This window comes from Trichoderma citrinoviride, assembly GCF_003025115.1.
Source record: "Trichoderma citrinoviride strain TUCIM 6016 unplaced genomic scaffold BBK36scaffold_12, whole genome shotgun sequence".
Classification (NCBI taxonomy): Eukaryota; Fungi; Ascomycota; class Sordariomycetes; order Hypocreales; family Hypocreaceae; genus Trichoderma; species Trichoderma citrinoviride.
The window spans coordinates 498043-510091 of record NW_020194720.1 but is presented as its reverse complement, the minus strand read 5'-3'; the positions used below and the strand labels follow the sequence as shown (position 1 = coordinate 510091).

Genomic DNA, 12049 nt, shown 5'->3' with positions numbered 1-12049 from the left:
CCCTGCAATACAGCAGAGAACGACATGGGCCTTCAAACCTCCCCGTGAAGGTTCTCAGGCACTTTCCCTTTGGACCTGTCATTTGGGCGGCATGTCCCGCTACGGGAGATGACAAACAAGACGCAGGTACCACCGGGCCAAGTACCTCTTGCAGCTTCTGTAGCCCAGCGGTGTACCGGATTTACAAGACACGACCATCTGTGCGCCTCGAAGCTTAACGACGTTTAACTTCCGCCTCTGTTGTTCTCTCCCTCCCCTTGGCCATATATAACGTCTGGTGTCCGCATCTCCTCCTCTGTCCTCTCCTCTCCTCTCTCTCTTGTTCCCATCAGTATCTTCGATCGTTTCAAACATCTTCACTCTCGTTTCGCGATTCTTCTTCAGCAGAGGCACAAGCCGCTCTTAGCACGTCATTGACTGGCAAACTATCTTATCCATACTCTCTGCCCAAGAAATCAGTCTCTCACGACTCGCTGGACACGCTTGTACCAATTGTCTAACCCACGACGCAACCTAAGTTACTCACCTCTTCCGCCCATCACGCGGACAACCGTCATCGACTCTTCTACCCTCTCGCATTCTTTGGCTTTGCTCCAGCCGGTTTCTCACCTCCTCGTACCCTAATTCTATTGCCATACTGTGCAAATCACTGCTCGTCATGGCCTCCTCTCCCATCAAATTCGAGATCCCAAAGGAGTGCCAGGTCTTTCCACTTTTCAACCACCTCCCGCCTGAGCTCCGGCTGCAGATATGGACTGCCAGCTTTTCCACGCCTGGAATGAGCTTCGTCAAGCTTGAGTGTGTTGGCCGAAACTGGCGATGGCTGTCTACCAGACGCTTTCCAGGGAATCTTGCCGAACTGGACCCCAGCGAGCACGACGAGATTGACGAGGTAGCTGTGGAGGTCAAGAACGAGACCAAGCCTAAGAGGCTGATAGCTATGCGCCTCGTCCCGTCGGTTGCAGACCCAAAGGCCGACTTTTCCATTTTTCACGACCTCAACAAGCAGCTCAGGATGCTCAGCATGACTTGCGGAGAGTCCCGCGACCTGGTGGACCGCCTCTTGGACAAGGATGGTGCCGTCCGCATGAGCAACAGCACGCTGCTGGCCGTTCCCGGCTCGAGCGATATCTTGTTTCTTGAGTATCTCTCGCCTGAGCTCTTTGAATGCCGAGGCAACTACGACATCAACCCCAACTGCCGCAACCTGGTTGACATCCGGCGGGTGGCTATGCGGTACTGCCACCGGTGGCATAAGAAGGACGCTCTGACGTGCTGGCAATGCGGGCTTGTTCATGAGGCGGAGGAGAGCATTGCCTATCCCAGGCACCTGTACCAGTTTCTGTCCAGGCACTTGCCCAACCTGGAGGAGTTTTATTTCGTGGACTACCTGCTTGTACGCAAGGCTACGCCTGATGGGGCTACTTCTGGTGAGTTTGCTTTTAACCAAGTATCACTGTAATGATTCGTGGCCACTTACACATGGGCAGAGAGCGGCTCCTCTCGCAAGTACAAATGCGGCCCCCGCACATACTACGAAGCAGACGACAAGAACTGGAACATTAAGCCAGAGTTCCTCCACTTACAAGCCTGGCTCCAGGATCACTTCATCCGCTACTCCAAGGCCAGCCGGCTTAGCTGCCACAGTCACCCCGAAAAGGTGCGATTTGGCGTGCTGGCATGTGAGACGACTATTGTCCCGCCAGTGTCGCTCTCAGCGCCACCTACGCCGCCGGCCCCAAAGGGTCACAACAAGCGTTTGCTCTGCGAGTCTCATGCGCTGCGCCAACACCGACGACAGGTGCGTCGCCGCAGGTTCCAGATGCCGCTGCCGGTGACTTCGAGCGTGGTGGCGGCCAATGTGCCGTTCATCTTTGGCGACCCAGAAAACTGGTTTGAGTTTACCTTTGAGATGGAATGGAGGCGATTGTAAGGGAAAATTCTGGGAGTAAAGGAAGCTACGTGCTGTGTAAAAAAATGAGGTTATGATGGTTATGAGCTGGATGATTTGTGTTCGAGGACGGTTTGTGTTCAAGGACGGATTGTGGGACGAGGCGCGGGCTGGATGCCAACTCGAAGGCTGCTTTTTGTTCTGGCACGGTGGTCTGCAAGTAGATGCGGACTGTACAATAGTGTATTGACTTTATAGTTACCCTCAATTGGACGGTTATTATTGTTAAAGTATTGGATTTCATATTTTAGTTGTTTGGCTCACGATACATGCCAAGTGCCGCAAAACATTCTCTACCATCTATTTGCCCAATTCTACATGTACCACGTACATTGATTTATATGAAGTCTTGAACAACTTCCCAAAATGCCTGCGGGTCCTCAAACATGGGCAAATGCCCCGTGTTGGGAACAGTTTTGAGCTGAGTCCCGCTTGGTCCGAGGAGGCCCTTGAAGCCGTCCATTGCTTTGACCAGGGCGCCCTTTGCATCGCCCTCTCCCACAACGAACAGGCCTGATACAGAACACGCAGGCATGTCAGGCTTCATGTCGTAGTCGGAGAGCGCTGTGCAGCTGTGTTTGAAGCCCTCGACGTTGTTGGCGGCGACCATGTCAGTCATGGTGCGGACGAGGTCGGGGTTCTCCATGGAAGACGGGTGGAACCAGCGGGCGACGGTCTGGTCGGCGAGGGTTTTGATGCCGTTGCCGGAGTCTTGCTCGGCGATGGCGACGCGGTCTTTCCATGCCTGGGTGTTTGAGGGGGAGGACGCGGCGTTGAAGTCGCATGCGATGAGTTTGGATAGGCGGGAGGGGTATTTGAGGGCAAATTTGAGGGCCGTGGCGCCGCCCATGGATACGCCTACGAGGGTGTCCAGTTTGGGGATGCGGAGGGCGTCGAGGATGGTGAGGAGGTCGTCTGCGAGGGTGTCGAGGGTTGCTGATACGGGGGGCTGGGGGATGGCGTGGCGGCCGCGGGTGTCGTAGCGGAGGATGCGGAGATGGGGGCGGTGCGTCTTGAGGATGGCGATGAAGGCGTCCCACATGTGGAGGGATGTGAGGAGGGAGTTGCAGAATGCGACTGTGGGAGCGTCGGGGGAGGAGTTCCCTTCGAGACGGTAGGGAATGGCGAGGGAGTCTTGAGTGGTAATGAAGGAGGAGATGGTGGGATTCGGACCGGCGATGGTGGATGTTTTGCCGTCGGCGGAAGTGAATGATGCGGATTCTGGGAGCCTTGACAACGGATCGAGGTCGCGCGGAGCTGGGCCGAATGTGTAGAAGAGGGAGTACGTGCGTCTATTCCTGGACGCGACGGACTTGTCAAAGTCGTCGTTTTTCCAGGAGCTGTCGGTGGCGGCTTTTTGCTCTGCGGCAGCGAGGCCGTTGTCCTTGGCGAAGTCGTGGAAGGAGAGGTACTTTGTGGGCTGGTTTGGCTCGAGGCTGGACGTTTTGAAGAGGCGGCTCCGCAGCCAACCGGGGACCTTGGACAGGAAGCCGACGTGCTCCTCGACGAACCACTTCTCGAAGAGGGCGCTTGCGTCGGGGTGGTCCTTGAGGGTGACTTCGGTGGTGATGGCCACGAGGCCGCTGGCTTCCTCGTCTGACAACTTCTCTATGGGCATGAAGAGAGGGGATTCCGTGACGTGGACGAGATCGTAGAAGTACCGCGCGACGTCGACTTGTCCGATCGTAGCGGCTTCTCTGGGCGAGCGGTTGGCACGCAGTGTCAAGTACGTCTCGGTCTCGAGGAGCGCCATGTCGGTGACGTCGTATGCGGCGAGATATTCTGGAGTCTTTCCATCTGTTGCGCGGTAGCGGAGGCCGTTTGTGAAGATTTGGGGGATGCGCAGGCGTGTTGGGCCGTGTTCGTTGTTATACCATTCGTGGAACTGGTCGAGGGAGAGGCCGGGATGCGGCTGCATGGTGACGTAGAGGTTTCCTGGAGTGGCCATTGTGAGAGATCTTTAGAAGTGATTTATTTATTTCTAACGTTCTTTCTTCTGTGCTAGTAGGAGACAAAGATTAAGAGATTGAGTAGAAAATGGATGAGCATGAGGGAGAGTTTATATCGTCGCCGTGAGATGAGGTCCGGATAAACGTTTGCCTCGCTCTCATAAACCCCGCGATGGCTCGGCAATTGGGGACGGAGCTGTGAGCTGCCCCACGTGGGCCGGAAGACGTGGCCGGGAGCTGAGCGGGGAGTTAACAAATTGCTGACCAAACAAGCTTAGCCAGGGCATTCTCTCTTTGACACTGCTTCATTCATGCCCAGGTGGTCTAGTTCATGAACATCTTCAGGTAATTGTGTCTGTCAATCTTGATGGCGGTTCTCAGATAAGATACGACCCCTTGGGAAGGCGCGGTCGTGCAAAGGGTGGGGGCTTATTCCTCTTCCAATCGCCCTTCACGTGCCCACGCCTTGGGATGCAACACCACAGCAAACGTCAAATTGTGTCACCAATGAATGTCTCTCTTCTCTCTTGTCATCCCTCTTCTTATCAGTCAATCACCGGTCACCTCGACATACGGAGTGGCACAGCTCTCTCCAATCAATTCTCGCCGTTCATATCACCATCACTCCGGGCCACCCACCATCCAGCAATTCGGCCATCGTGGGCTCACTCTTTGCTCCCCCTGCCCAGGCATCCATCAGAGATACGCTCCGTTTGCCATGCCCCGTGCAACCCTCAGCGGCCTCTTGCATGCATCAAGCTGCTGGCAAGGCGCCAGCGATGCACCGTGGTGGAGCAAACGGGAGGGGTGAGTGCTTTGATATCCACCACTGAGCCCTGATCTCCCCCCTCACCAGCTCCATCACGCTTCACGGATTTGCGAATCGAATGCGAACCCCCTGTCTTCGCCTACCTCACGCTGCGCAAGCTCCCGTCGGCCACCCGCCTTAGCTGTGCGTTAGCTCGGTTGCCTTTTATGTGAGCTCGCGGCATACACGGATGAGGGGTAGTATATCAGCCTCGAGGCGCCGTGGCAGCTTGCCTTTTCTCCCTCGTCTTTTTCTGATGCTGCGGAATGAGCCGCCAGCAAGAAGACCGCCATGGAAGTACATCTGAACAATGTTCCCAAGGGCTTGACGGACGACAAGCTCTGGGATGAGCTTGAGCCGCACGTCAAAGCCCTGGGCATTCTCGACTGGTATTGCGAGAAGCCCTCGAGAAGAACCTTTGCCTGGATCACCTTCCTTAACGAGGCGGATGGAAAGAGGTTCCTCCAGAAGCATGAAAAGGTTACCATGCTTCCGACGCAACCCTGGAGCCCTCCGGTTCCCAATGGCCGGTTTCGGCCTCGGACAAAGGATATGGCACGACTGCAAATCCTCAAGACACCTATTTATGTCAGCAAAAGCACTAGAAAAATTGACGAAGGTATTCTCCTTCACCTCAAAATCCAAAAAGACGAACGGAGGACAGTTGAGCGAAAGCCAGTTGTCGTCGACCGCAATCCAAAAGCCGATCCCATCAGCACCAACGTTCGTCACATCGCATGCGGCAAGAATATGTTTGACCAGGGCTCCGACGACCTGATATTCATCGAACAATGCAGCCTGGATCTCAGAGGCACAGCTAGGTTTGGTCGCCATGCTCTGATGCTTAAGTTCATAGACCAAGATGAACACCGCGTTGATATCCCTTACGACATCATCCAGGATTTAGTGGCTGATGCGTCTGGTGTATCAATGACCCTCGTTCTGACCGAGCCGCCCAGATTCTACGTCAAAGCACTAGATATTCCTTCACCTTCACCATTCATAAAGCCCTCGTTCACGAAGTGGATGAGACAAACAGCGCTGGGCATGTGGCCTGCTCACGCCAAGTACGTGGCTCACTGCTTGGTCTACCGCATAACGCTTTCCTCGCAGTATGTGGAAGTTCTTGAAAGTCTGAGGTCTCGCGATATCATTGCTGTCACAAGGCAGCAACTGCCCGTGCGACGGAACCCTCGGCCCCATGAGGAGGACTATTCTACCTGTATGACCACTTTTGAAGGGTCAATCCGCTCCGCCAGCGTTTCGAGAACTCGACTCCTCCCGTTTGTTGTGCTGTTTCAGCTGCAGGGTTTGGTGTGGAACAACTACTTGCATCCGGCGACAGCGCTCAAGATGCTAGAAGTCATGGACAGATTCGCCAAGGACTGCAAGAGATCAAACGTTTTACTTCCTTTCACCGCTGATTCGATGAAAACACTATTTCAGAAGATTCCATATCCGTGTCCTGGAACAGACTCTCAAGACCTCTCTCCCGAGCATTTGGTCGCCAGCATTGTAGAAACTGAGCAATTGCGTCGAGAAGAGGATCCGACCCGGGCCACGCCTTACGGTCCACCAATCCCCGATTCACAGACATGGGTGCTGAAGGCCATAGTCACGCCAACTCGCATTATGCTGCATGGGCCTGACGCCGAGAGCAAGAATAGGGTCCTGCGCATGTTTCCACGTCATGCCGATTATTTTGTCCGAGTCATCTTTAGCGACGAAGACGGCCAGGATCTGGCCTTGTTCCCAAGCGTCAACAACTCGGCCATTTTTGAAAGATACAGGAAAGTCCTCAAGGACGGCATTCAGATTGCCGGCCGAAAGTATGACTTCCTGGGCTTTTCTCACTCCTCTCTTCGCTCCCATTCGGCCTGGTTTTGTGCGCCATTCAACGACAACATGGAGCTCCACAACAATGACTCCATCATCAAGTCGTTGGGTGATTTTAGCGAGATCCGCATCCCAGCCAAATGTGCCGCACGTATTGGGCAGGCCTTTTCCGAAACGCCCTACGCAGTCGATATCCTCAAATGCGGCATCGGAATCAAGTACATCCCCGACGTCAAGACAAAGGACGGAAGCCGAGTCTTCAGCGACGGGGTTGGCACAATCTCTTGGGACGCCATAGAGGAGATTTGGGACCATCTGCCCACAACTTCGGCTCCCACTTGCCTCCAGGTTCGCCTCGCAGGCATAAAGGGAATGCTTTCACTTGACTCCAGGCTGAAAGGTAAAGTCGTCTGCATTCGGAAAGAGTCCATGATGAAATTCCCGAGCAACGATCAGACCATGTTGGGAATTTGTGACATGGCCTCGAAGCCGTTGCGCCTTGTCCTGAATCGACAAACAATCAAGATCTTGGAAGACATGGGAACAAATGCCGAGTGGTTCATTGATCAGCAGAACAAGGCCCTCGACATACTTCGAAACGTAACCGCCACGGCAACAAACACCAGCACGTTCCTGGAGTATCAGCTGGTGGGCACCACGGTGGGCCTTCCCAAACTCATCAAATACCTGAACAAGATCGGCGTCGACTACCGGCGAGATAACTTTATGAAGACGGTCGTAGACCACACCATCCTGGAGGAGTTGCGGCTGCTGAAGTACAAGGCACGGATTCCGGTGGACCAGGGTGTCGTTCTCTTTGGCATCATGGACGAAACGGGGTTCCTCGAAGAGGGCGAGATTTACGTCACCTTTGATCAGCAATATGATAAGATCCACGGTCGAGTCAAACAATCTCTCAGGGACGGATTTGTGCTCGTAACCCGCTCACCGGCTCTCCACCCCGGAGACATTCAGCCAGCTCAGATGCGGACACCCCCGCAAGGGCATCCGCTCCGCGACTTGAAGAACTGTGTGGTCTTTAGCCAAAAGGGGACGCGTGATTTACCGAGCCAGCTGAGTGGAGGAGATCTTGACGGCGATTTGTACAGTGTCTTCTGGGACCCATACGTCATCCCCAAGCAGTTTTTTGAAGCAGCCTCATACCCGAGAGTCAGCCCGCCCTCGCTAGACCGAGCGGTGACGCGAGACGACATTGCGGACTTCTTTGTCAGATTCATGGAGACTGATATTCTGGGCGTGATTGCCAACCGACACCAGATTATTGCAGACGTCAAGGAAGAGGGTACTGTTCATGAGCAATGCATCAAGCTCGCCGAGCTACACTCCACCGCGGTCGACTACTCCAAGACGGGAATCCCAGTGAAATTGTTGGAACTGCCCAAAGCACCACGCATACGACCGGATTTGTAAGTCTAACTTTCTTCATTCTTTTGTCCAACTCGTGAAAGCTACGCCGCTAACCTATTTCTTCTCTACACAGCATGGCGTCCGCTCCTCCTACCCATTTGTATGATCGTGACGAAGTCGACCATATCGGAGATCCCGATTCTGACGAAGATGATGACGAAGACGGAATGGGTATGAGCAAGCATAGATATTACAGGTCGCCTAAGATACTGGGCGAATTGTATCGTGGTGTGGACGAGAAGAAGATCTGGAGAGAAGACGTACAACGCCCGATTGACAAGAGTGGTCCGTCCGTATGGGACAGTTTGGTCAGGCATGTCCGCGTTGCCCTCAAAGAGGAAGGATATGCGCCTTCAGATATTGACTACACTCGCCGGATTGACGATGCATGGAAGCTTCGTGAACTGTAAGACTCCAGTGTAGCCAGGAACTCATGATGTCACACGGCTAACTCGGATATCGCAGGTACGAGGGAGAAGTCGCCAACAACATGTACCAATTTTCAGATAGCCCTCGGGCCCCGATCAAGGAAGTGGAAGCTTTTTGCGGGTCGATTCTCAATCCCCGAGGCAGTCAGACGAGGCGCCAACGAGATTCGTCTATCAAGTTGAAGGAAGAAATGGACAAAGTCATGAGTTTCTATGTGAAGCAAATGCGGGATCGTGGCGGAGGCGCCAACGGCACTACGGACGACGCGGCGTCAACGGCGACTGACGAGGACAGACAGAGCGAGAAAGAGATGATGAATGCTGTGGAGCTCTGCTGGGCTTGCGTAATTGTTGGCAGTGAAGCGGTCAATGGCAAGAGGTACATGGGGGATCAGAAGCCGCTCGAAAGCTTCAGAGTGGTGGCGGCAAGTTGTCTTGTGAAGGAGCTAAACGAGCTCTTGACAAGGAAGAGAATTGGAAGGATGGGAGGGTATGTCGGGGTTCGCTCTGGACCTCTGTTCCACGGAGCATTGCCGCTAAGGTGATGAGATTGTGGCTTATGAATTGGATGTTCGCTTTTGTTCAAGCGGCATGTCCTGGGTGTGTGGGTTGTGAGGTGCTAGACTGATGAAGCGATGATAACTTGCATCAACACCGTGCCGTGAGTGCAGATCAATGTATCCGGCAACCTTACTTCTTCGGTCGGTATAAGAAAGAGCTGAAAAACGGGGACACTAGAGTACAATGATGGGTTGTTTTCGGCATATACCAGAAGCGGTGGCACCATGTTTTCCACCAAGGCGGCGATGGCTCAGCATCAGTTAAGCTTAATTTCTAAGTTGACGCCGATGACTCCCAAAGTAGAGAGATCTACGATTGCCGAGTCCCTAAACGAGAGCCAAAGTTTCCTTCGCGAAGGTAAACTTACCAGCCACTGTCCCTTGTAACTGCAATGGGACATGGCCGACAGAGAAAAGGTCCGAACAATGCTCTCCAGGGCAATGGAAATGTCTATATATTCCGTCAATTCCCCCTGTCAAGATCTCAAGATCCCATCTTTCGTTTTCCATCATAAAACAATCTTCACAGTCATTGCTATCACAACCATCACATCAACTGTGATTCGCAATCTGACTTCTTTCCTGCCTCTCTCCTCCTCTCGCTTCTCCAAGTCTGCCTCTCGCCTCTCCCTCACCATGGCCGCCCTCCAAGAAACCGGACAAGGGCACGAAATGTCCGACCTCGCACCCATCGTCGTGCGATGCCACAGCCCCTTCCGGCCCATGGGCCGCTCATTCCGCCCTCGTCCCCTCGCCCCCATCCCGGAGCTGCCCGGGAGCAGCCAGGCCAACAGCAGCAGCAGCAGCGGCGGCAGCCTCGCCCCCACGACCATCACCATCACCGGCGGTCTCCCGACCCCGTCCCCGACTCCACCCCCCGAGCCAGCGCCGAGCACGACGTGCTACGTCTGCCTGGCGCACAAGGAGCCTGGCTTGCTCCTCCGGGGCGACCCGACGGACCCGCGCTTCCCGCTCGCCTCCCGCTGCCTCGACTGCGTGGACAAGTCTCCGGCGGGGCTCGACGTCGGCCGGCGGTACGAGCTGGTGAGCGGCGAGGAGCTCTGGGTGTGTCGCTGGTGCGGAGGCGCGGAAGCCCTGGCGCCGGGGTGGGACGGGGTCGAGTTCCACCAGGGGAGGTGCCGCAGAGAGCACGCGCGGGCGTTGTGGGATCATTGGTGGACGGCGGCGGTGCAGTGGGTGCTCTTGTGCGTTCTCGGCGCGCTGTGTTTTGGGTTCTTTGGCATGGTTGAGGCTGTCAAGGAGGATGTTTTCGTGAGTCTTCCCCCTCTATGTTGCCCCTTTTTGCTCTTCGACAGACTGTAGACACAGGGGGCTAATGGGTGACGGGCGCTGAATAGGTTCTTTTCCTCGCCACTGCTTTCGCGTTCGTCTTTGGGTTTCTGAGGTCCAGAGGGGGGAAGGTGTACCAGCTGCCGCTGCTGATGGAGGTGAACCGTCTGACGGTGCTGGCGGGGATGCTGTATTACGTTGTTCGGGCAGCGTCTCCCGATCCCAGCATCCCCATGGAAGCGGCAGCCTCGGAGGATGCTCCCATCGATGAGGCTCTGGAGGACGGCAGCTTTCCCGTGTCCCCGAATGCAGCGGCAGCAGCGATACTGCTCATTGCGTGGCTACTGTAAGTCCCATCCATCTGTATCCCTGCCCCTTAACAAGAGATTCTGTCGGGGGGTTGTGTTATTGCGTAGTACTAACTTGTGGGGAATCAAAAGGCTTCATGCACTGTTTTCCTGCCTCGGACACACGATTGTGTTTTACGAGTGGAAGATGTGGCGACGGTCGAGACCTGGGATGAGCTTCTGGCGGCGGGCGGTGGAAGGGTTCATGTTCAAGATGGTTGTTTGGGCGGATCCTTTTGCGATTGAACAGGGGCCTCCGCCGCGGTGGTGGCGCGGGTTACGGCGTAGGGTGAGGGAGAGGGATTTTGGGAGGGTGTTTGGACGGCGGGAGAGGGGGCTGCCGAGGTAGACCTTTTATAAATGATATCTGCATTGGAATTTTACATGATATCTTGACTGGGTGAATATGTGGAAGGCTTGTCTGGTTGTGGATTGATTGCGTGGAATGAGATGGTCTCGATGATGTAGTTCTGTTTTGTCGGGACACAGCTAGAAGAGCTTGGTCGAGGTTAGTTGTATGGCTTCTTGACTTGTTGCTGGTATTTACACTTGAGGCCCAACATGCTTTCCATATGGACGTTATTCAAGTCCATAGCTGTGAGACAATCTTTTATCTGGCTTTGTGGGAGGATTACTTATAACAAATGGTTCCTAACAAGGTACCATGGGGAAATGCTCAGAAGCAACAGCGTAGACCTAGTGGTTTGCTATTAGTCCGATGTGGCTATGGTTGCGATATGTCCATCCGTGTGTCTCCCAATTGCTTACAAAGGAGCGATGACGAAATAGCCAAAAGAGAATTCGTTGTGCAACTGCTTGTTCCCTCTTCTATTGCGATGGGAAGGCTACGACACAAAGAGAGAGAGGCTGCAGAGACTACAGGACGATGATATACTGGGAACAAAGAGCGTGTATCCAGAAGAATGAGGACACGTGTGTGTCAAGATATGTGCTGTCATCTCCGACGAGGATGATTAGGAAGTATACCCTTCAGGCCACACTCAAAAGAGGGAAAGATCAGGAAAAAGGGATGTCAGAGAGAGAACAAGGCCAGGAAGACGGCGCCAAAGGAGGGGAAGACCAGAGAAATGCCTGGCGTCACCCTGGCGGAAACACTGACCTATTTCAAGCACTGGTTGCGGAGGACTTTTCTGGATGTCCATTGCCGAACATCCACATTCGATTCAATGGTACGCAACGCAGTGGGCCAAGAAGTAAAAAGAGAGAGGCATACATGGCGAATCAGAGTTCAGCGAGAAAGTTGCAATTCGGCTTGTTGTACGTGTCGGCATATACTTCCAAGTGCAGTTGGCGGAGTGGTGCAAAGTTGAGCTCTGTTACGGAAGAAACGAAGCTCGCGGATCCGAGTCAATTCGCCGGCAGAGAGGATTCAATATGTCGGTATTTGTGGCTTGCATGGTCATCGTACGAGCGGCGCTTTAGCTTCGAGCT

The 12049-nt window shown here is 54.2% G+C and overlaps 4 protein-coding genes across 4 annotated transcripts; 3 read left to right on the top strand and 1 right to left on the bottom strand.

Moving 5' to 3' along the window:
* Positions 1 to 658: 658 nt before the first annotated feature.
* BBK36DRAFT_1125289 (hypothetical protein) lies at positions 659 to 1933 on the top strand (the record flags this gene model as incomplete). The annotated part of the gene is made up of 2 exons (XM_024891265.1): positions 659 to 1450; positions 1493 to 1933. 2 exons carry the CDS (start codon positions 659 to 661, stop codon positions 1931 to 1933), a joined length of 1233 nt encoding a protein of 410 aa, XP_024747070.1.
* Positions 1934 to 2288: 355 nt separating this feature from the next.
* On the bottom strand, positions 2289 to 3899 carry BBK36DRAFT_1125015 (alpha/beta-hydrolase; the record flags this gene model as incomplete). Its single annotated transcript, XM_024891228.1, has 1 exon — positions 2289 to 3899. One exon carries the CDS (start codon positions 3897 to 3899, stop codon positions 2289 to 2291), a length of 1611 nt encoding a protein of 536 aa, XP_024747069.1.
* Positions 3900 to 4999: 1100 nt separating this feature from the next.
* On the top strand, positions 5000 to 8945 carry BBK36DRAFT_143991 (RdRP-domain-containing protein; the record flags this gene model as incomplete). The annotated part of the gene is made up of 4 exons (XM_024897507.1): positions 5000 to 5674; positions 5717 to 7971; positions 8046 to 8378; positions 8438 to 8945. 4 exons carry the CDS (start codon positions 5000 to 5002, stop codon positions 8943 to 8945), a joined length of 3771 nt encoding a protein of 1256 aa, XP_024747068.1.
* Positions 8946 to 9596: 651 nt separating this feature from the next.
* BBK36DRAFT_1180260 (hypothetical protein) lies at positions 9597 to 10890 on the top strand (the record flags this gene model as incomplete). Its single annotated transcript, XM_024896206.1, has 3 exons — positions 9597 to 10232; positions 10319 to 10596; positions 10848 to 10890. 3 exons carry the CDS (start codon positions 9597 to 9599, stop codon positions 10888 to 10890), a joined length of 957 nt encoding a protein of 318 aa, XP_024747067.1.
* Positions 10891 to 12049: the final 1159 nt, after the last annotated feature.